A 21,379-nucleotide genomic window follows, 5' to 3' on the forward strand; every position below is an offset into this window, starting at 1 on the left:
GGCTTTTCAGTCACATTCATTGTTAGGGACACAGAGTGCTGAAGGAGCCCACCTGAACACAGCTGGTAGCGACAGGAATGTCCTGTCACGTCTTCCACACCATCACTGAGCGTCCCTGTCTGGGTCCCATTCACAGCAGGACCCCCGACCAGCAGCAGCAGCATCAAACCCTGGGAACCTGACAGATGGGCCGAATGACCCTGCTGCTCCAGGCCCAGCCTGGTGCCCGGCAGCCTCTTTCACAGCCTTCCAGGTGGTTCCAACACCTGCTGCAGTTGGAAAGCCACTGCTACTGAGTCCTCACCTGCCTGGCATTCAAGCACAGGGCCTTAGCTGGAATCTGCAAATCCCCTGAAGTCAAAGGCAAATGCACATTCCTGGGGAGAAGCCGTGCAGCTGACAACATCCTCAAAGGGATGCTGTGACCTAAACACGCTTAGGTACCATGACTTGGAGCCACCCAATTCAGCAGAATTCACTTCTGCAAATAAACACCAAGCCAAAATTTTCTCCAAGCCCTTTAATAGTCACTTGAACAGCTGAGGCACAAGCAATGATAAAACTGCATTTATGTTACTAGAAAGAAAATTCTGTATGATAGCTGCATGATATACCAATTATCTCATAATCTCTTCTGCAATAACATTTCATTAACACAATCTGGACCACAGATTGATTCGACAGGGTCAGAAAGCAGGTCGACAGCCTGCTTGCCTACTACGCACACTGTACTAGGTGTTACATGTTAAGTGTGGACGAAAGTCCTAGGAATCTGTTAAGAGAACAGCACTGCTACCACCAGATAAGCCTGTTTAAATGCTCTTTCCCTTTAAGTACAAATCATGGAACCAAACAATAGATCTCTTCCCCCAAAGGCATGCCAATGTGCAATTATTTCCATGTCCAAAGAGTTTATGTGTGCAACACAAGCACAGGGGAACACGACGACAGCTACCACTCTGCTCCCATCTGTGGCTGAGCACCATTTGGCCAGCATCAGCATGACTGCCTGGTTCCAGGAAACTGTTTGGCAATTACATGCCGGGGGTAAATTTTTCTTTAACCTAACACAGCTGGCTTTCAAAAGGGGTACCTATTTTTAAAGCACCAAAGCTCTCATTTAAATAAGAAAGTGCACTTGGCTGAGTCAGCTCTGAAGTGAAGACGCCAATACCTCCGCAGCAAGCCTTCATCAAAGCCAGTCTTTAGCTGCAAGCCCAGTGACATCCCATGACATCCCACTAGGATGCACTCCAGGCTCCAGGGCCCATCCCTCATACCCTCCCAGATCCAAGTTAACCCCCCCACCTCTATTCCCTCTGGCCCTGTGTTCATTCTTCTCTACCTTCTGATGGCCTCTGTTCTGAACACTTGTTTTGTTTGGGTGGGTGCAAGCTAGAAGACTGTTTCCACTCACTGACCAATGACCACTACCCCCTGATTTGGATTGGAGATCCTATTAGTAAAACTGACTAACCAGCATGTTTCTACTGGTCACCCCAAAACACGTGCTAGGTGTAATAAAACAAAGCACTGTTTTAAGGTTCAGGATCACAAGCCTGAAAGGTACCTGGGGAAGTTGTTAAATGTGAGAATCCTCATTCTGTAGAGGAGAACAACAGAAGTTCAGAGACGCAACACGACTTGTCCAAGGCTGGGGCAGTGCTCCAAAGACAGAAACCAGAATCACATCCCAAACTCTTGCCTCTGTACCACAGCCACTGCAAAACCCAAGGTTCCAGAAGTTTCTAAGTTAAACAAAATAAAAAGCCTAATCCACGTAGGAAAAGACTTTGGGGTCTCTCCAGATTTTTAGACAGAACAGAAGCAGAGATGCCGTTTGGTTCAGCGGATCATTATTATAGTGCCAAAGACCCTTCTGCTCAGGTCTGATACTGAATCAGGGGTTGCAGATGTCACCATTTGGTGAATAAGAGGTCCCAGCACCTCCAGTCTTTGCACATCTCCAGCCACAGGCTATACCTTACTCTCGTCACAACAAGATAAATGAATCAGATTAAAGGATTAAGGAGGTACATAGGATAAAAGCAAAGAAATATGTTTTTACAAGCATATCATCTGTTACCTTAAAGGTTAAATTTCAGATTAATTTACAAGAGCAGTGACAGAACCACATGATTCCAGTGAAAAACAATACGTTACAATGCCTTAAAAAAATACTTTCAGAAATACTAAGTCAGGCAAGCATGCAAAATTCAGAGAATAAAAAAATGCAAGGCCTGATCGCCCCTCAGAAGGATGGATTTCGTAATGCTGAAACACAACCAGATGAGGAGCTGCAAGGGACGCTTCTCTGAATGCACAGGCCAATCCCCTCATCTCGTGAGTGAGGGAAGTGGGCAGGCATCAGTGACCGGAGAAGCTTGACAGCTACATCGGGGGCACACAGACACCCAGTTCCCAGTGTTATTCGCAACTACATGCACCTACACCACCAGGAGATAATCTCCAGAGCACAGCAAGCCACTGCCTCCAACAAAACGTTTCCAGACTGATGCACAGGGCAGGTGAGGCTGTTAGCAGGGCACAGCAGTACATCTCACACTTCTGCGGGACTAAAAGCAAAGACATGGTCTCAAAGACTTTAATACCCAGTTTTGATAAACACAATCATGTTTCCACCCAATTTTCTGATGTGCAGCAAGATATACTAGCTTAAAAAAAGTGCAATTTCCAGCTTTCCCCTACTTTTAATGCCTTTCAAAACTGAGCACTGGGTTATTTCTGATGTACATAATACGATGTTATATGTACATTTTAATTACACATTTTACGAATAAACAAAATCTGGGGTATTTCAGTAACTGATAGTGTATTTATAAAATGAAAAGCTCTCTATCAAGATACACTCTTCACTGGGAAAAATAAATAAAAGACGAACAGATCTACACAAAGTAAAAGCGGACTTTGGTAGATCTGGTGTAGGGCAGTCCGTACCAAGCCAGTTTGCCCTTATTCCCGCAGAGCCGCTCATCTTCCAAGTTAGGGTTTTAAAAACATTTTTAATGGCGATATGACGTTGACATTGGTTTCTCATTCCACATCATCTTCGGCCAAGCTCTGAGCACTTACAATTCTCTGAAAGAAGAAAAATATGTTTAACTCTTACAAAGTATACAGATTTAATCAGGGTCAACAAAAATGCCCTTTGTTTGAATAAAAAAAAAGTAATGGCCTTTGTATTCCAAGAAATAGATCTAGTAAAGCTTACCCATTCTGAGATTTCAACATTAAACACTTTATACATTATCATATAAGAAAATAATGTTCTTAACTACTGTTGGTCTTGTTTCAAAATTCAAGTGAATAAAAGCAGCATACCATTCTGTTGTGCTACACATTAGCCAATTACATTACACGTTAGCCAAACAAAAATGAATTCAAGGCCCTGGCTGGTGTAGCTCAACGGACTGAGCGCGGGCCTGTGAACCACATGATCGCGGTTCGATTCCCAGTCAGGGCAGATGCCTGGGTTGCAGGCCAGTTCCTGGCAGGGAACACACCAGAGGCAACCATACATTGATGTTTCTCTCTCTCTCTCTCCTTCCCTTCCCCTCTAAAGATAAGTAAATAAAATCTTTAAAAAAATGAATTCAAGATCTCTCTTTATTCCTACATAAACTAAAAATACTGATGAGTGCTAAGAATGCTGATCATTCTATATTCCAAGTATTTCCCCTTTTGGCCTGAAAATACTCCAAATCATTATATGAAAAAAAATACAGTATTCTCAAATTAGTACTTTGAAAACATTTCCAGATTACCATGAGACAAGTTAGCTAAGTGAAAAAGGTCATCTTTTTTTTTTTAAGATTTTATTAATTTATCTTTAGAGGGGAAGAGAAGGAGAGAAGGAGAGAAATATCAATGTATGGTTGCCTCTCATATGTCCCCTGCTGGGAACTGGCCTGCAACCCAGGCACGTGCCCTGACTGGGAATCGAACCTCAATCCCATACATAGTTCGCAGGCCTGCGCTCAATCCACTGAGCTACACCAGCCAGCGCTTGAAGAAGGTTATCTTTATAAAAAGGAATTAAGGCTTCGTCCTGAATTCATCCATATTTCAAGACATCACATCACTCTCAGGTCAATTTCCCAAAAGCTCTACATACTATGCTGTTTTTCAAAGTGCAAATAGCATTAAAGAAAGGATTCTGATACAGCAGGGAACCGTATCGGTCAAAATAAAAAGGATTAAGACCAAGTCCTTGGTTTTTCAACCCTCTCCCCCAATAAATCTCTGGGACCTGTCTTTTCTTTTGTCCCTTTCCAATTTAATGGAGTGAAGGTCATTTTGAAGAATTACCCAGTCATTTTATTAAGTTTTAATCATACCAAATGTGGAAATTAAAACATGTAACAGTATGCCCTTCCAACAAGTAGATTCAAAGATTAAAAGAACAGCACGCACTTTACTTAACTCTTAAGTTAGGGGTTGTATACACAAATTGTGTAACCTTTTGCCCTATTCAATAGGGATTTGGGGATGTAGTGAAATAATGCTGAGCCCAAACCCCGCCCTGGCAGACATGAGGTGCTGGGGCCTTTAGACAAGTGAGGTCAGAGGGGTCCAGGGCCCTTTACTACCTACTCGCCAGGCTAGGCCATTCTGGCTCTTCTGTCATGCCCCAGACCTGAACGCACAGTCGCGCATGAGAGGAGGCAGAAAGCTAGTTTCAGAAAGTAGTTGAGAACGGCCTAAATTCTGGGATTTGAATACTATGGTCTGAGGCGTAACTCTAGGAGACACACTTCCTGATCCAGCTCTTGGACACGATCACTAGGTCTTATGCCCAGGCATCTGGATGTTTTTCCATCCAGGAAGAAACTTCAAAGCACTATTGTCTCAAGTACTATTTTCACTATATGGATGAGTTTCATGACTGCACCATTTCACTGGCTCATTTCTCAATGCTAACGTTCCTAAAACATTTAATTCATAGGTTCTACTTTTATTACGTAACGTTTCAAACCCTTACCTGACTAATTGTGGGAAGCTTAGTCAGCAGCATCTGGAACACGGGCGGCGGGAGCGTTTGCTGCAGCACCTGCAGCAACTGCTGCGGCTGTCCACACACGGCAATCGCGTTGGTCAGGTGGTCCACGCCCTTTTCATACTCGCCTGGAAGGTTGACATGAAAGTAACACATAACCAGAAAGCCTCTGCCTTTGTCAAGAATTCAACTCTAGAGTCTTCACTGTACCACTAAGTGATACAGACCAAAAATATCACGCAACTAAAAACTTGGAAATAATCTACTGTACATTCATATGACTGATATTATGAAGCCATTAACAAGGATGGTCCAGATTATATGCACTGATATGCAGTATCTCCAATATACATACAAAAGGGGGAAAATTAAGGTACAGAAATGTCTACGTGCATTACTATTTATACAGTCAGAGTATTTCTGAAAGATTACATAAGAAATTGCTAACAACGGAACACTCTTCTTGAGAAGAGCGAACAGGAAGTTGAGGACTGAGGCAGAGAGAGAGCCAATCTCATCTTAAACTAGTCCCTTGCACTACATCACCACATGTAAGTTAAAAAGGGTTAAGTGATGTCATGAGCAAAACGGTCATATTACCACAAGTGGTAGGAAGAAGCAGGTAAAAAAAACAGTGATTATCTTCGAGTAGTAGGATTTACTTTCTTTTTATTTACCTACAAATTTCCTGCAATAGTTGTACAACCTTTGAAAGAAAAAAAATTACATCAGGCATATAGTATTTTTTAAGATGTTTTTATTTATTTATCTTTAGAGAGGAAGGGAAGGAGAGAAAGAGAGAAATATCAATGTGTGGTTGCCTCTCGTGAGTTCCCTGCTGGGAACTAGCCTGCAACCCAGGCATGTGCCCTGACTGGGAATCGAACCGCGATCATGTGGTTCACAGGCTCATGCTCAATCCACTGAGCTACACCAGCCAGGGCATAGGCATATAGTTTTGAAGGTTTGCCTGACTGAGCAAGGACCCGAGAGGCGGACCCTGTCCTCAGTTAATTCCACTTGAAATCAAACTCCAAAGACTGCCCCAAATTCTCAAAGCAAGTGAATTTTTTACACCATTAAATACGGTTTTAAATTACGTATTCTGTACAGGACTTTTCAATGCAGGAAATCCTTTTAATGTACTTTATTAAAAATCTTTTTTATTATGAATTTTTTAAAGCAATTCAAGGTTCACAATAAAATTAAAAAGAAATTAGAGATTGTCTTTAAAACAAACAAACAAACAAACAAACAAACCCCCTGGCTGGTACAGCTCAGTGGATTGAGTGCCAGACTGTGAACCAAAGGAATACAGGTTCAAGTCCCGGTCAGGGCACACGCCTGGATTGCAGGCAAAGTCCCCCCAGTTAGGAGCATGCGAGAGGCAACCAATCAATGTTTCTCTTGCACATCAATGTCTCTCTCTCCCCCTCTCTCTTCCCATATCTCTAAAAATAATAAAACCTTCAAAAAATTTTTAAAAAGCAGAACTCAGCAAAGAAGCATTTAAAATAAAATATAAAATATAAGCCCTGGCTGATGTAGCTCAGTAGATTAAGCACGGGCCTGGGAACCACACGATCGCGGTTCAATTCCTAGTCAGGGCACATGCCTGGGTTGCAGGCCGGTTCCCAAGCGGGGGACTCACAAGACGCAACCATACATTGATATTTCTCTCCTTCTCTCCTTCCCTTCCCCTCTAAACATAAATAAAATCTTTATTAAATAAATAAATAATTTTTTTTAAAAAAAAGAAAATATAAAATACAAGACTTGGGTCTTCCACATGGGCTTGCACTTCCATCAAGAGACTGGGTACTGGCTCCACTGACTTGAAAATTAACGTGCCACTTGGCCACAGAACAGTCATTTCAGCCACTGACTTACAGGCACCAAAGGGAATTACATGGCTGCCTGGGGACAGTAGAAGTTTTGGTAGTAAGTTAGACACCTTTATGAGCACGAAGGACAAAATTTACTTGAAAATGTGTTCGCATGAATTGACATATCACAACCTGCATCTTTAGACACAGGTATTAAGTGGCAACAGCTACTGGAGTGGTGTGCGTGGGACACAGGGGATCACTGAGACACCTCCCAGACACCAAATGCACTGCAAACCATGTGTGAACAACTGCAGGCACGCACCACAGGGGAAGCCATTTCCCCTCTGCACGTGCAGCCTGACCCCAGTCACACAGCTTGAGATGAAGGAGAAACTGGATAAAGTTCACTGCCCAAACTGCATATGCTTCCCCACCTGGCTTACTCCGATACTGACCTGTATTCTAAGCCTGACCATTGGAGTCTTCTACCTCTGGCTGGCCTGGTAGTTTCCACCAAAAGAAACCAAGCTTGGCAACTGAGTTAAGTAATTCTCTGGGTATGTTGGGCTGAAATGCAGGACTGATCTTGGACAAAAGATCAACTGTTCCCTGTCCCTCCTTAACCTGCCCCATCACCACAGGTAACTGTCCTCAATCTGGATCCAACAGTGATCTTACCTCAAATCAGATAACACAGACAGCTCAAATCCACAGTGCAGGAATCTCCAAGATAATCCAAATGTAAGTAATAAAGAGTACATTATATTCTACTATCTTTATGTTCATCAATTAATTTAAAATGTTTGTATTTTGGGGGAGTTAGAAGAAAATTTGGTAGTATAGACATCTTTATGAGCATGAAGAACATTTAATTGAGAATGTTTGCATAAACTGAATCATTGCCATCCTTAAAAACAAATATGAATCACTACACATGCAAAATTCTCTTTTCAGATATTAAAGGAATATAATTACCCTACTGGTGTGGTTCAGCTGGTTGGGCATCACCCCGCAAAGAAAAAAGTTGCCAGTTCACTCTTGGGTCAGGGCACAGGCCTGAGTTGCAGGTTCAGATCCCAGTTGGGGCATAAGCAAAAAGAAACTGATTGATGTTTCTCACCCTCTCTTTTCTCCCTCCCTTCCCCTCTCTCTAAAATTAATGAAGTCTTTTTTTTAAAGATTTTATTTATTTACCTTTAGAGGGGCCTTCCCCTGTAAAGGGGAAGGAGAGAGGAAGAGAAATATCAATGTATGGTTGCCTCTGGTGAGTCCCCTACTAGGAACTGGCCTGCAACCCAGGCATGTGCCCTGACTGGGAATCGAACCGTGGTTGTTTGGTTCACAGGCTTGCACTCAATCCACTGAGCAACACCAGCCAGGGCTAATAAAGTCTTTTTTTAAGTAAGATAATTATAGCCTCTCAAATAATCCTTGTGAGGATTTCAGTGCTATATGATTAAACCTCACATTTTTCTTATTTGTATTGGGCAAAAAGTCAAGTAATTATTTTGTGTTAAGGCATTTTTCCATTTTTTACTTAAGTATTATACCCTACTTCACAATCCAAAGATAATTACTTCCTCAAAAAAGTTATTTTTAATTTTTAAAAGATTTATTTAATTTTAAAGAGAGGGGAGAGGGAGAGAGACAAACATTGATTGGTTGCCTCTTGCACACCCCCAGCTGGGGACCTCACCCAGCCTCACCCAGGCATGTGCCCTGACTGGGAATTGAACCAGTACTCTTTTGGTTTGCAGGCTGACGCTCAATCCACTGAGCCACAACAGCCAGGGCAAAAAGTTATTTCTTGAGAAAGATACAACAAAAGGTAAAGATGGTTTGTCACCATCTTAAACCTTTAATCTGTTCTCATAAAAGAAACAAAAACCCAAAAGCATATAGTGCAATACTGTCTTTATCTCTTATAATAGAGAGCTGAGTAAGAAAAACTTGAAGCTCAAAAAAAAAAAAAAAAATCCTCACCCCAGGACATGCTTAGAGAGGAAAAAAGAGGGAGAAAGAGAGGGAGCAAATCATCGGTGTGTGAGAGAGCGATCTACAAGTTGCCACCTGTACTTATCTGGACTGGGGCCTGAACCCATGACCTTTCGGTTTATAGAACAATGCCCAACCAACTAAGCCACACTGGCCAGGGCAAAACTTAACACTTTTTAAATTAATGACAGCAACTACTTTAAAGCTACTTTTGAGAGAAGAGATAATTTAACAGTAAAAATATCTGTAAATACTTTAAGACTAAACTACTGAATGAATTATAGTTCTCATTTTCAATCTCATAATAGAAAATTTTTTAAGTATTATGCAATGACTATATTCTCTAAACTACTTAAAATGGCACCATTTGTGGTGTAGAGATTATTCATTATCTTCTCTGTATCAAGTGAACATAAAACTCACTCAAAATGCATTGACACAAGAAAAACTGATTTCTAGAGCCAGTCTTAAATAACACAGTCCTCACATTACTAAATGCCTAAGAGCTTGTCTTGAAACAGTCGCACACTGCGTAACGACGGGGCTGCATTCTGGGAAATATGTGGTTACACAACATCACCATGCACTTACTTACACACGCCCAGATGTATAGTTCCCATGCCACGAGCCTGCACGGCAGGTTACTGTACTGAATACCGCAGGCAACTGTAACACAGTGCTAAGTATTGACGTATCTAAACACAGAAAGGTAGTGTAACTTTGTACAACTGGCAGTGCAGCAGGTTTTGTGCGGCGGGGAGGGGGGCCGGCGGCGGCAGCTTAAATGCATGGATACTGCCTGTATTCCTGAGAGACCCAACAAAACGAAGAATCTCACTAAGGTGGCCAAAGCCACCCCCTCAAACACCCTCTTCAGCAGAAGACAGAAGAGGATAGAGGTGAGGAGAAGTCAGTTACAGGAGGTGACCAGGAACAGCACAGTAAACAAGGTGAGATTATTCTAGACTTAAGTCGATGTCCTCTGCACTGACAGGTTTCCAGAGACAAGGTCACCCCCCTCTCCCCAGTACAAGGAGGGAGACACACCCTGTCAAAGGAAGATTTCCTTACACGTGTAGATGTTTTTTACATAGAGAAACTTCTCCTTCGTTTTCAGAGCTTCTCCCATGTCAGTGTTTCTTAAAATTGCCCAGGCTAAAATAATCCTTATGCTGAAGAAACGATTTGGGGTGACAAATCCTGTTCCCTACAGTTTAGACCAGGCATGACAACAAACACATAACTAATATGTTGCTGAAAAAGAGCCACACTGCCTAGCAACGGCTACAACGTTCCTAGGCAACAAGAAGTTTTCAGCTCCGTTACAATCTTACGGGATGAGCGCTGCATATGTAGTCCACCCTTGACCAAAATGTCATTACATGACAACAATGTAAGACTGTATTTATTTACTGATTTACTTGAAAAGGTTTTATTTATTTATTTTTAGAGGGAGGGGAAGAGAGGAAGAGGAGAAAAACATGGATTAGTTGCCTCCTGAACACCCCAACTGGGGACCCAGCCCACAACCCAGGCATGTGCCCTGATCAGTAATCAAATTGGTGACCCTTGGGTTTGCAGGCCAGTGGGTTCCCAACCCACTGAGCCACACTTGCCAGGGCACAAGACTGTATTTAGACATAAGTTAGAATAACTTTTTAAGAAACAGCTGTACTGAAACAGGGTCCTAACACCGAGGCCAGAACCTGGTAGTTTTCCCCTAGTTTTTAGTGTCTTGTGGTGGAGTTAACAGCAGGCCTCCTCCACAGTGCCCTGGAGACCCCTGATCAGGCTGGGTGAGCCAGGTCCCGGGGGCTCACCCAGGCCCAAGAGCCAGCAAATGAATCCAGCAGGCCCAGCGGTGGCCAGAACCCTAACCCGCCTGTGGCAGGTCCTTTGTGCACAGACCCGCCCTGCGGTCAGGACCCAGAAGCAAGGCTGTCCGCACCCAGGTTTCAGCCAAAGACACAGCCCACCCGGAATTCCTTTCTGCTTCCTCCTGCCTTCCCCATTCCTTCCTAGACGGCTTGGTTCCAAGACTGTCCACCCAGGACTCCTGCCAAGTCTGGCTACCTGCTGAATAAACCTTATCCTCTGCGGAAGACGTGCTGCCTCACTCAGAGCAATGCCTTCTCTGAGTGCAATGGGCATCAGAACCACCAGGTTTGGTAACCACAGTACACTGAAAATGCCCCTTATCACCAAAAACTTAGATCAGAGGGAAGAATTCTACCTAGTTTTCTTTCTAGTCTTTTAACAACTATTAAAAAAAATTACATCAGCCCTACAGTGTCACTTGTGCTATAAAATCCCATGATACCAAACCTAGATTTAATCCTATCTAACTGCATTTCCAACCCCTCCCAGAAACATCATCTTTTTTTAAAAAAAAGAATTTATTTATTTATCTTAGAGGGGAAGGGAAGGAGAGAGAGAGAGAGAAATATCAATGTATGGTTGCCTCTTGTGCATCCCCTGCCAGGAACTGAGAACTGGCCTGCAACCCAGGCACGTGCCTTGACTGGGAACAGAACCGCAATCGTGTGGTTCGCAGGCCCGCGCTCAACCACTGAGCTACACCAGCCAGGGCCAGAAACATAATCTTAATGAACCAGTCTGGTCAAGAACCAATAAAGTACTCTGTCATCTAGGCCCCTCCCCAACTCCACAGAAAAAAAGCAATCTGCATGGTAAGAAGCCTTCCTCTCTCTCCCCCCAAAGAAGAGATGTCCCCAGTAGAACCTTTTCTTTTCTTTCACTAATAACTCCCACACCCCACCCTCCTTCCTACAAAAACCTTCTATTTTGCACAACCCCTTGGAAAGAGCGCCCTTCTAGTTGCTACACGGGATGCTGCCCTATTCATAAACTGCTAAATAAAGCCACGTAGATTTCAAATTTTCTTGGTTGAATTTTGGTTTTTTTTCATAATTATTACCTTGGGCTAGTAACTCTTCACCAAGCTGTATTTCTTCAAGGAAGAATTTCTGAACAGCTTCGGCATCTTTAAGGTCAGGTAACTGGAAGTAGAATATTCAATAATGAATAACAAAATGATGTGAGGGGATATAACCAATACATAAAAAATCATATCACTAAAAATAAAACCAAAAAAATTGAAATTTACTCTTTAACAAAACTCGTAAGGCTTAGTTTAGTATCTATATTGAAATAAATGTAAAAAATTTTACTGATCAAACTGGTATTGAACAGCTCTTAGAAAGCTGTGAATCAAACCTAAAGTGAATAAGGAATACAAATACCGCTACCATAAAATACACACTTACCATTTTCTGACCATCATTATCATACATTTTATGTAACTGTAATCAACATATTCTCCTATTCCAACATTATTTTGTATAGATTTTACATGCTCTGAAAGATTATTCTTAAATGTTAATAAAATGTAGTTACATAATCATTGTTGGGCATTTGAGGTACTTTTAACTTTTTGCTACTACAATTGTAAACTGCTTTATTTAATTAAGTTTGCATTTCTGTATTTTGTTTTACAGTTTGTTACATATTACCAGACCAAATGATTGTGATAATATATATCACCAGCTATTTAGCTTGTCTTTTTAAAAATGTAAACTTACTATTAAAAAGTTTCTTTTTATTTAAAACCCTAGAGTTCTACTACTGTACGGTTTTGGTTCTTGGAATATATATATATATATATATATATATATATCACTCCCATTATGCAACATGGATGAAAAAGATTTTAATTTCTGAAAGTGAAGGCATCTCTGACTACCCCAACATACACCAAGAATTTGATCATACCTGAATCTAAAAATACACATCGATACGTCTTTAATATACCCATTTCCTATACCCTTAAATTGACTACTAAAAACAAACACATCTCAGAAAGGTAGTTTAGACACAACAGAGCAAGTACATGGTTGTCTCCCAGTTATTAACTTCACTACGACCATGCCCAGGCAGTTTGCTGCACTGATTACAACTGTTTCAAAATAACAAAATGTAACACTTATCCATTAATTTTGTTTTTGCTTCAACTTGCTTCAAAAAGAACCACTCCTGATCCAGTAGTCCAAGTCCTGGGAATCCAGACAATGGAACTAATGTCAATAAAATAGAAAAGCTATATTCACAGTGATTAACATTTACTTAATTTACTTACACATGTCACAGAACATTTTTTTATCAAGCAGATAAACCTATGTGGTCATTTAAAATAATCATGAACACAGGATCTATAAAAAGAAAAAAATGAATAGAAAGATTTATACCTAATTTACATATTACAACTAGGTGAAAAAATGTCAAGTGATGAGATTCTGGATCAGTGGGTGCGAATAATCTTATATATCTCTTGAAATGAACTGCACGTGGTTCTTCTCTAAAGAAAAAAATAATAAATGTTTTACTTTATTATTTTGAAGCAGCTGAGTGATGTGCGAGCCTTCTGGTCTAAATGTCTTCTGGAGACTAGGGGCCACCTCAGTGGCCCTTACAGAGTGCTCAGAGGATAAGATGTCTGCTATTATGGCCAAAAAGGGGGGGAGGGGGAAACGAAGGACTGGATAATCTACAATTGAACTCACTTAACTATTCCTAAAAGCAGCAAGTTATAGTTTAAAACAGATCATCAAGACTTCCGCCAAGATGGAGGCATAGGTGGAAACACTGTGCCTTCTCCCAAACCAAGTTTGAATACAACAAAGGTTTGGAGAAACAAAGACACAACCAAAGGACAGAAAATTGAATTATACGGAAGTCCGACTACATCTAACCCTTCAACGGGGACGGTAAGAGGGGCGGAGCCAGCAGCGAGCAGGGTCTGGCAGGACAGGGCCCCCGACCCAGGCGCGCAGGCAGACGAGAACCAGTTGGGGTGCGGGGCAGACCGCGGGCACATATTCGCGCACAGTGAGACAGACCACGCAGGCCCCAGGGGGCGAGGGCTGACGGCGGTGGCACACTCGCGTGCAGTGGGACGAAACGCGTGGGCCCGGTGATGGCAGCAACTGCGGCACCGGTGAGGGCCGTGGCGGCAGGCGGCGGACAGGACGCCATAGTCCCTCTTTGACCCCGCCCCCACATACAGCGTCACAACCCAGCGACTTAGTTGCCCTGCAAGACCAGTGAGAGCCATTGTCCCTCTTTGACCCCGCCCCCACCTATAACGTCACAACCCAGCGACTGAGTTGCCCTGTTCTAGTGAACACTTTAGGGCTCTGATCCTGCTATGGAACAGGCACGAACAACCCGAAAGATGGCACAAGAAGAACTCAAAGTCCCAGAGCCAATAACTCTAAGCGACCAAGAAATTGCCAGCCTCTCAGAAGCACAATTCAGGACACTATTTATCAGGATGCTCACAGAACTGGTAGATTATAGTCACAAATTAGAGGAACAAAGTCACAAATTAGAGGAACTTATGAAGGCTAAACTAATTGAAATGAAGGGAGATGCACAGGAAACCAATAGTGATGGAAAGGAAACTGGGACTCAAATCAATGGAATGGACCAGAAGGAAGAACAAAACATCCCACCAGAAAGGAATGAAGAAATGAGAATTCAAAAAAATGAGGAGAGGCTTAGGAACCTCCAGGACATCTTTAAACGTTCCAACATCCGGATTATAGGGGTACCAGAAGGGGGAAAGAAACAGCCACGAGTGGAAAACGTATTTGAACAAATAATAAAGGAGAACTTCCCCAGTCTGGCAAAGGAAATAGACTTCCAGGAAATCCAGGAAGCTCAGAGAGTCCCAAAGAAGTTGGACCTAAGAAGGAACACACCAAGGCACATCATAATTACATTAGCCAAGACCAAAATGAAGGAGAGAATCCTAGAAGCATCAAGGGATAAGGGGACAGTCACCTACAAAGGAGTACCCATCAGACTGTCAGCGGATTTCTCAAAAGAGACCTTACAGGCAAGAAGGGGCTGGAAAGAAGTATTCCAAGTCATGAAATCCAAAGACCTACAGCCAAGATTGCTTTATCCAGCAAAACTTTCATTTAGAATGGAAGGACAGATAAAGTGCTTCTCAGATAAGGTCAAGTTCAAGGAGTTCATCATCACCAAGCCCTTATTATATGAAATGCTAAAGGGACTTATATAAGAAAAAGAAGATGAAAAAGATGAACAGTGAAAGGACAGCAAACACACAGTTATTAACAACCACACCTAAAACAAAAGCAAACCAAGAAGACAGCTAGATCAGGAGTGGAACCATAGAAATGAAGAACACATGGAGGGTTAGAAACAGGGGGGTGGGAGAGGGAGAAGAGGGGAGAAGGCATAGAAAATAGCATAGATGGTAGGCAGAAAATGGATAGGGGGGAGGGCGAGAATAGTGGGGGAAATATAGAATCCAAAGAACTTGAGACACGTGGTTATAAACTAAGGGGGGGAGAATGGTGGGGGAGGGAGGGTGTGGGTGGAGGGGATTGAAGGGGGGGAATAGAACAACTGTAATGGTATAATCAATAAAATATATTTTAAAAAAAAGAAAATAAAGTACTTTAGCAGATAAAAAAAAAACATCATCAAGCTAGCTTCCTCAAAATACATACCTGAAATAGAGTTTTAAGTAATTATTTCTATAAAGTATACAATACAGGAGTGGGCAAAGTAGGGTTACAGTTGTTCATATGAAAAATACAATCATAATAATACAAGAATAACCTGTTTCTCCTACTCACAACTGGAAACCTACTTTTGCCTGCCCCTGTACAATTTAAACAAAAAATAGATTAAGTATTACCTTGGAAAGTCCAGCTCTCTCTTTGGCAAGTTTTTGTTTCTTTCTTCCTGCAACAAATGAAATATGTTCATTTTGTCATCAGTAAAATATGAATCAAAATAAGTCCAAATGCTGTGGCAGTCATTCATTCTCTTTCCAAAACATTACTGACTGTTGGGCTCTCAGGTCTCTGTGCAGTCCACTTGTCAGGTCACATGAACAGTTCAAGTCAAGGAGCTCTGGGCAAAGTCACTTTTCCAGGCAGGGGCTTTCAGATCAGCCATTTACAAGATGAGCAAGCCTTCCCTCCCAACCAACTCAGGTCATGAAACACGAGCAAGAATTAAGCCACTACTCTTAGGGAGTTTCATTACTGAAATGTAACAGATTCTACTTATTGAATGCTGAACACTGATTGGCATTCTTAAATGGGGACAGGGGGACTCAGCATCTGAGAAAGTTTTATTTTTTTTAATTTTTTAATTCACTGATTTTTTGAGAGAAAGAGAGGAGAGAGAAACATCAATTTGTTGTTCCACTTATTTATACGTTCATTGGTTGATTCCTGCACGTTTCCTGATGAGGGATCAAACCAGCAACCTTGACATATCGGGACAAAGGTCTAACCAAGTGATCTACCCAGCCAGGGCAAGAAAGTTTTCTAAAAAAATTTTAAAAAGGAAGGAAGAAAGAAAGGGAGGGGGGAGGGAGGGAGGGAGGGAAGAAATAGCCCTGGCAGGTGTGGCTCAGTAGATTGAGTGCCCACCTGGTTCAATTGTCAGGGCACATGCCTGGGTTGTGGGCCAGGACCCCACACATCAATCTCTCACACATCAATGTTTCTATACTGTATTTCTCCCTCCTTTCCCCTCTCTCTAAAGATAGGAAGGAAGGAAGGAAGGAAGGGAGGGAGGGAGGGAGGGAGGGAGGAGGAAGGAAGAGAAGAGTTTCTGCATTTGACAAAAACGCCAAATTTCTAATTCAACTGTTGCTGGCTAAATGAGAAAAACAAACCTCTGTCTACAGTCTAAGATGTTTTGGTTTTTTTTTGTCTTGTGTTTGCTATGGAACAACAATATTACATCTCAGGAGTAAGAGATGTTTAAAATCTTAATTGTCACTTAGTCAACCCTTACAACCAAATAGGACACTAACAGCATTTAAACTGCCAGTTAATAGCACACCCCACGTGAAGGTGCTGGCACAGAGGAAGCACAGGCTTTGTTTACATGCCAGCTCTTCCACTTACTGGCAGTGCCGCCATGGGCAAGTTACACTGACCTGGCCTCACTTTCTTCCTATGCAAAACTGGTCTAAGAACAGTACCTGCGCTAGTGCTGTGAGGATAAAATGAGTTATTGTGGGTAAAGTACTTTTTACAGTGCCTGGTTTATAACAAGCTATATAAGCATTTGTTATTGATATAGTTCAATACTATTCCTGAGCTAAAAGCTACCAGTGACATGGAGAACCACCATGTGACATTCCTAAGAAAGGTAAGGCTCTATACTTATTACTTGGATGACCTCAAGCACATAAACCCCTGCTTTCCAAAGACAAACCTCCCTTAACTTTACTACCATCAGAAACAAAGCTGTAATAAAGCAAGCAAACGTGCTCCACAAACCCGAATCCCAATGCATGACAAAGAGGTAGTGTGATCTGTTCGCCTCACAACTGACTATGGTCAGGGAGCCTTCTTTTCTCATCCAACCTTACAAACTGGCTTTAACCACACCAGTATCTCTTGCCAACCCTCGCCCCCATAAAACAAAGTGCTACCATTATAGGGTTTAATACAATTTTAGCAGTTTTCAACAGCAAAATACAGGTTAAAGTTGATCTTACATATTAATTTGAAGACTGCCTCTTTTTCCTAACAAACCACCTTTCCTAGGTTTTCATCACTGGGCAACTAACTGGGGGGAAAAAGAACATGTAACATTTTCTATCCTCAACTTGCTTAAGAGTTTCGTTTGGCTCTCTTTAGGCAGGAAATAGTGAATGACACCAGACTATGTTAACTAATTCCTAAGTATCATAGCACAGACTAATGCTGCAAGGAGAGAGCCAAAACTAGAAGATGGATGGAGGGAAGACTTCATAGAGGAAACTGACGTGAAGGTGAGGAGCAGCGGGATGTTAAGGTAAGCATTCGGTAAGTTTTAGGTACTACATGCCAGGACACTATTCTAAATGATACAATTAGCTGATTTAATCCTCACAGTAACATGAAGACATGTACTATTATCATTCCCATTTTACAGATGAGGAAACTGACCAAGGCCACAACCAGTTAAGAGGAACACAGGTACTCAGACCCAGGCAGCTGAATTGCACAGCACAAGTACTCACTCTGGCATTACTCTAAGCTGCCTCTAGACGCTGCAGAAGTGAAGATGTTCCCATCAAAGTAAAAGGCACCTCAGAAATGAACATGGCAAGTTTGTGGAATAAACAGAGAAAGCCACAATTTATGTAAAATGATAAAAATGGTTAAAGAAAAAAGAAACCCAGTAGAGAGAAACTTAGTTTCCCTTATATCCACTTTTTTTTTAAATGCTAACTTCTTTTTTAAAAAGATTTTGTTTATTTAACTTTAGGGGGGAAGGGAAGGAGAGAGGGAGAGAAATACCAATTATATGATTGCCCCTCCTGTGTCCCCCACTGGGAACTGGTCTGCAACCCAGGCATGTGCCCTGACTGGGAATCGCACCGCGATACTCTGGTTCGCAGGACCGAGCTCAATCCACTGAGCTATACCAGCCAGGGCCTTTACTATCCACTTTTATAATTGCTCTTTCAATGCGGTGGAGAGGAGGGTGGTGTTGTTGCTGAATGTTGGATACAATTACCAACTTTAAAGATTCCTTAATTGCTTTAAATTTCTAGCAATAAGATTACAATTCTAGTTTTAGTTTCATGAGAAAACTTGTTATATTAACTTATTTTCAGATACAGTATCTCTTTGATAAAGGGACACAAGATAACAGACTAGCAAACCAATCAGCAAAATCAGGCCTTGACTCAGTATTGGCTATAAATCTCAAGGGCTATTGTGTAAGCTTAACACGTTAAACTGTCTACTTTTAAAAAACACATATTAAAGCCCTGGCTGGTGTGGCTCAGTGGACCGAGCACTCTCCTGGAAACCACAAGGTTGCCAATTGATTCACCATCAGGGCACATGCCTGGGTCGCAGGCCAGGTCCCTGGTTGGGGGCTGGGGTGTGTGTGACGTTTCTCTCCCTCTTTTTCTCCCTCCCTTTCCTTCTCTCTAAAAGTAAAGAAACAAATAAAATCTTTTAAAGATAAAAAAATACAGAAAAGTATAATCTAACAAGTCCCAAATCTAAGTCATTCTAGTAGCATTCATTTAAACAAAATTACCTAAAATATTTAAAAATGATGCATCACTTTACACAGTACTGGATAAGTAAAACCACACCTGTGGTTAGCGTAATAATTTGTAAGTCAATTTTCAATTAATGATTAGTTGAATAAAAATTATGCTATAACAGGCCTCATAATCTGCTATTGCTAATGGGACACACACAAAAATCCAAAGAAATTAGAATCCCTGACCTAATCTCAACTCTTCTTTTAAACTTAAAGCCTCTTTTCCTAAAAAAGAGGCAAAGCCTTGTTAGGCTTGTTCACTAACAAGCCAAAGTGAACCATCTGAGAAACTCTGCGGATGCAGCTATTTTATTAGAAATTAGACTATAAAAACTCAAAATTAAAATAAAATTAAATAAAAGATTAAAAAAATCCTAAAAATTAACTGAACTGAATTTAATTACACAAAGGCAAGATCCCCTCAAAGATCAGCCAATCATACAATTATCTTTAATCAGATCACAAAACTACTCTGGAAAAGTTTGAATTGCTTAAGAAATATCAAATAAATTATATTCATAATCAATCTCCAGCATTCATCAATTACTACAGGCCAAACCTCAACTGAACTCCACCTTTGTTATATCATTTTACAAAGGTGAAACTAAAACCTTGAAGTAGGTTGCCCAAGGTTACTCAACTAATAATTTAAACCTGACCACTTAAATCATTAGGCTACTGCTCAAGTGAGAAAGTAAATTAATGAATTAAAGATGGAAAATAACTTTAAAAAAAGACAGGTTTCTTAATCTGTCTAAAATCATAGTTTCTATTTCTTCAACCAAAAATTATTTTCCTCAAGGTTTCCAACAGTAAGGATCGCAGCATTCCCAAAGGAGAAAGGGTTAATCCATTCCTACAGTGATACGCATCTTTTGAAACTATAGGAAACTGATGGAAATTCCAATGGTTACACTTAGGGCCAACATTAATGGAAGGCCCTCTGTCAGGAAAGGTGGTGGACACTTCAAACATCTTAATCTTCACAAAACCAGCCAGAAGCCAAGTGGCATTACCTGACTTGACTTTACAAACTAAAAGAAAATAAGACTCAGAAATCCCAAGATTATGCTGCTACCCTGTGACTAAACGAGGCCGGGAAACTCAGTGTCAAATCCAAAATAGCATTCTTTCCACTAGTCTACCTAACCTTTAATTAAATAAATTACTTGTGTCTCTGCCCTCCTAAAACGTAAGAGATCGGGAATTCGCTGTCATATTGTAGATGGTTTGAGGTCAGAGTGGTCCAACGTGGTAGTCACTAGCCACACGTGGCTACTGAACAAAGAAATCTTATGAAATAGAATAATCACTTTGTACTTCCTGAGCTTCAGTAACTTACATATCAAATTTAGCTTCAATTAACTGTTTCACCAACCTAGATAAGTTACAAACTACTTCTCATTCCAACAGATTTGCTCTTCTATTGTTGCAAGTGAGTACGCCTCCAGAATTCAAAGATCGCAAAGGTTGTGGTGACATGATTTCCCTCTCGTAAAAAATCTTAACGGATGTCGCAGGTATGAAATAAGACTGAGCCACAGGAGAAGCGCAGCCCTTTGGACTCTCCTGCAATTTCTGTAGCATTCACTCATATCTTGGAAGCACTTAGACCGAAGCTACCAAGAGGGTTTAAGAATGCAACGACTATACTGCGTCGTATTCGCGGGCTTGGGCTCACCCAGAAAATCGTAAAATATAAAAAACGGGGCTTTCTAGTTAAGAATAGGTTTTAAAAGGTGAACGGCAAAAAAGAAAGCCAAGCTCCCCACAACACACGCCATAAATTTTAATACAGACAAGAGTGCGTTTAAACGACAAAAGTGGGGAAAACAAAATGGGAAAATCGTTCCCGTTCCACCAAAATGGAGGGATCACGCAGGGAAAAGAGCAGCCCCGGGGGCATGCGACAGCGCCGACACCTCTTTCCGGTTGGTGGCTCCCCGCCCCAGGCACTAAGCACCACGCGGCCGCCCCGAGCCCACCCAGCAGGGAGGGAGCACTGGTAGAGCGGCGGCCATGGCGGGAGTCAGTAGGCTCGGGGCAGGGGACTCACTCACGTTCTCGCAGCCTGTTCTTGAAGTTGGGGTCACTCCGTCTCTTGCGGTCGAAGTAGATGCAGTACCCGATGAATAGGGCCCCGCACACGCCAGCAGCGATGGCGCTGTTCCGGCCCACCATCTTTTCCCGACTGCAGTGAGGAATCGGCAGCCGAGTGGGCCAGAGAAGCCGTTGGCTACGAACTCTCACCACGGAGAGGACCGCACTGCTCAAACTGGCGCTCGCTGCAAAGGAAAAGGAAAGGCCGAACGCGCCATTTCCGGCTCCGTCACCCGAGGGCCCCGGGCGGTCCGCCGCAATGCCTGAGCAGAAGCCCCCCGGCAGTCCTCGGCAGTACCTGAGCGGAGGT

At 42.0% G+C, this 21,379-nt stretch overlaps 1 protein-coding gene and 1 non-coding gene across 2 annotated transcripts; both read right to left on the bottom strand.

Annotated features, from left to right (window-relative positions):
• Window positions 1–748: 748 nt before the first annotated feature.
• Window positions 749–21,343, bottom strand: TOMM20 (translocase of outer mitochondrial membrane 20). The gene is made up of 5 exons (XM_037037301.1): window positions 21,030–21,343; window positions 15,593–15,639; window positions 11,780–11,861; window positions 5,003–5,145; window positions 749–3,099 (listed from the first exon to the last, which is right to left on the bottom strand). Exons 1-5 carry the CDS (start codon window positions 21,148–21,150, stop codon window positions 3,055–3,057), a joined length of 438 nt encoding a protein of 145 aa, XP_036893196.1. The 5' UTR covers window positions 21,151–21,343; the 3' UTR covers window positions 749–3,054.
• On the bottom strand, window positions 20,479–20,613 carry LOC118980689 (small nucleolar RNA SNORA14). The gene has a single exon (XR_005065190.1). It is a non-coding gene; the product is annotated as a small nucleolar RNA SNORA14 (small nucleolar RNA).
• Window positions 21,344–21,379: the final 36 nt, after the last annotated feature.

Source organism: Sturnira hondurensis, unplaced genomic scaffold (genome assembly GCF_014824575.4).
Source record: "Sturnira hondurensis isolate 20B ecotype Veracruz unplaced genomic scaffold, ASM1482457v3 Scaffold0022977, whole genome shotgun sequence".
In the NCBI taxonomy this organism is placed as follows: domain Eukaryota; kingdom Metazoa; phylum Chordata; class Mammalia; order Chiroptera; family Phyllostomidae; genus Sturnira; species Sturnira hondurensis.

Bases quoted from the DNA above. Each gene is read 5' to 3' on its own strand.
- TOMM20 (XM_037037301.1), bottom strand. From the start codon at position 21,150: ATGGTGGGCCGGAACAGCGCCATCGCTGCTGGCGTGTGCGGGGCCCTA. The intron at 11,862-15,592 runs GTAATACTTAAT...TTCTACTTCCAG, and splicing joins AGAGAGCTGGACTTTCCAAG to TTACCTGACCTTAAAGATGC. The intron at 5,146-11,779 runs GTAATAATTATG...TCAACCTTCCAG, and splicing joins TGAAGAGTTACTAGCCCAAG to GCGAGTATGAAAAGGGCGTG.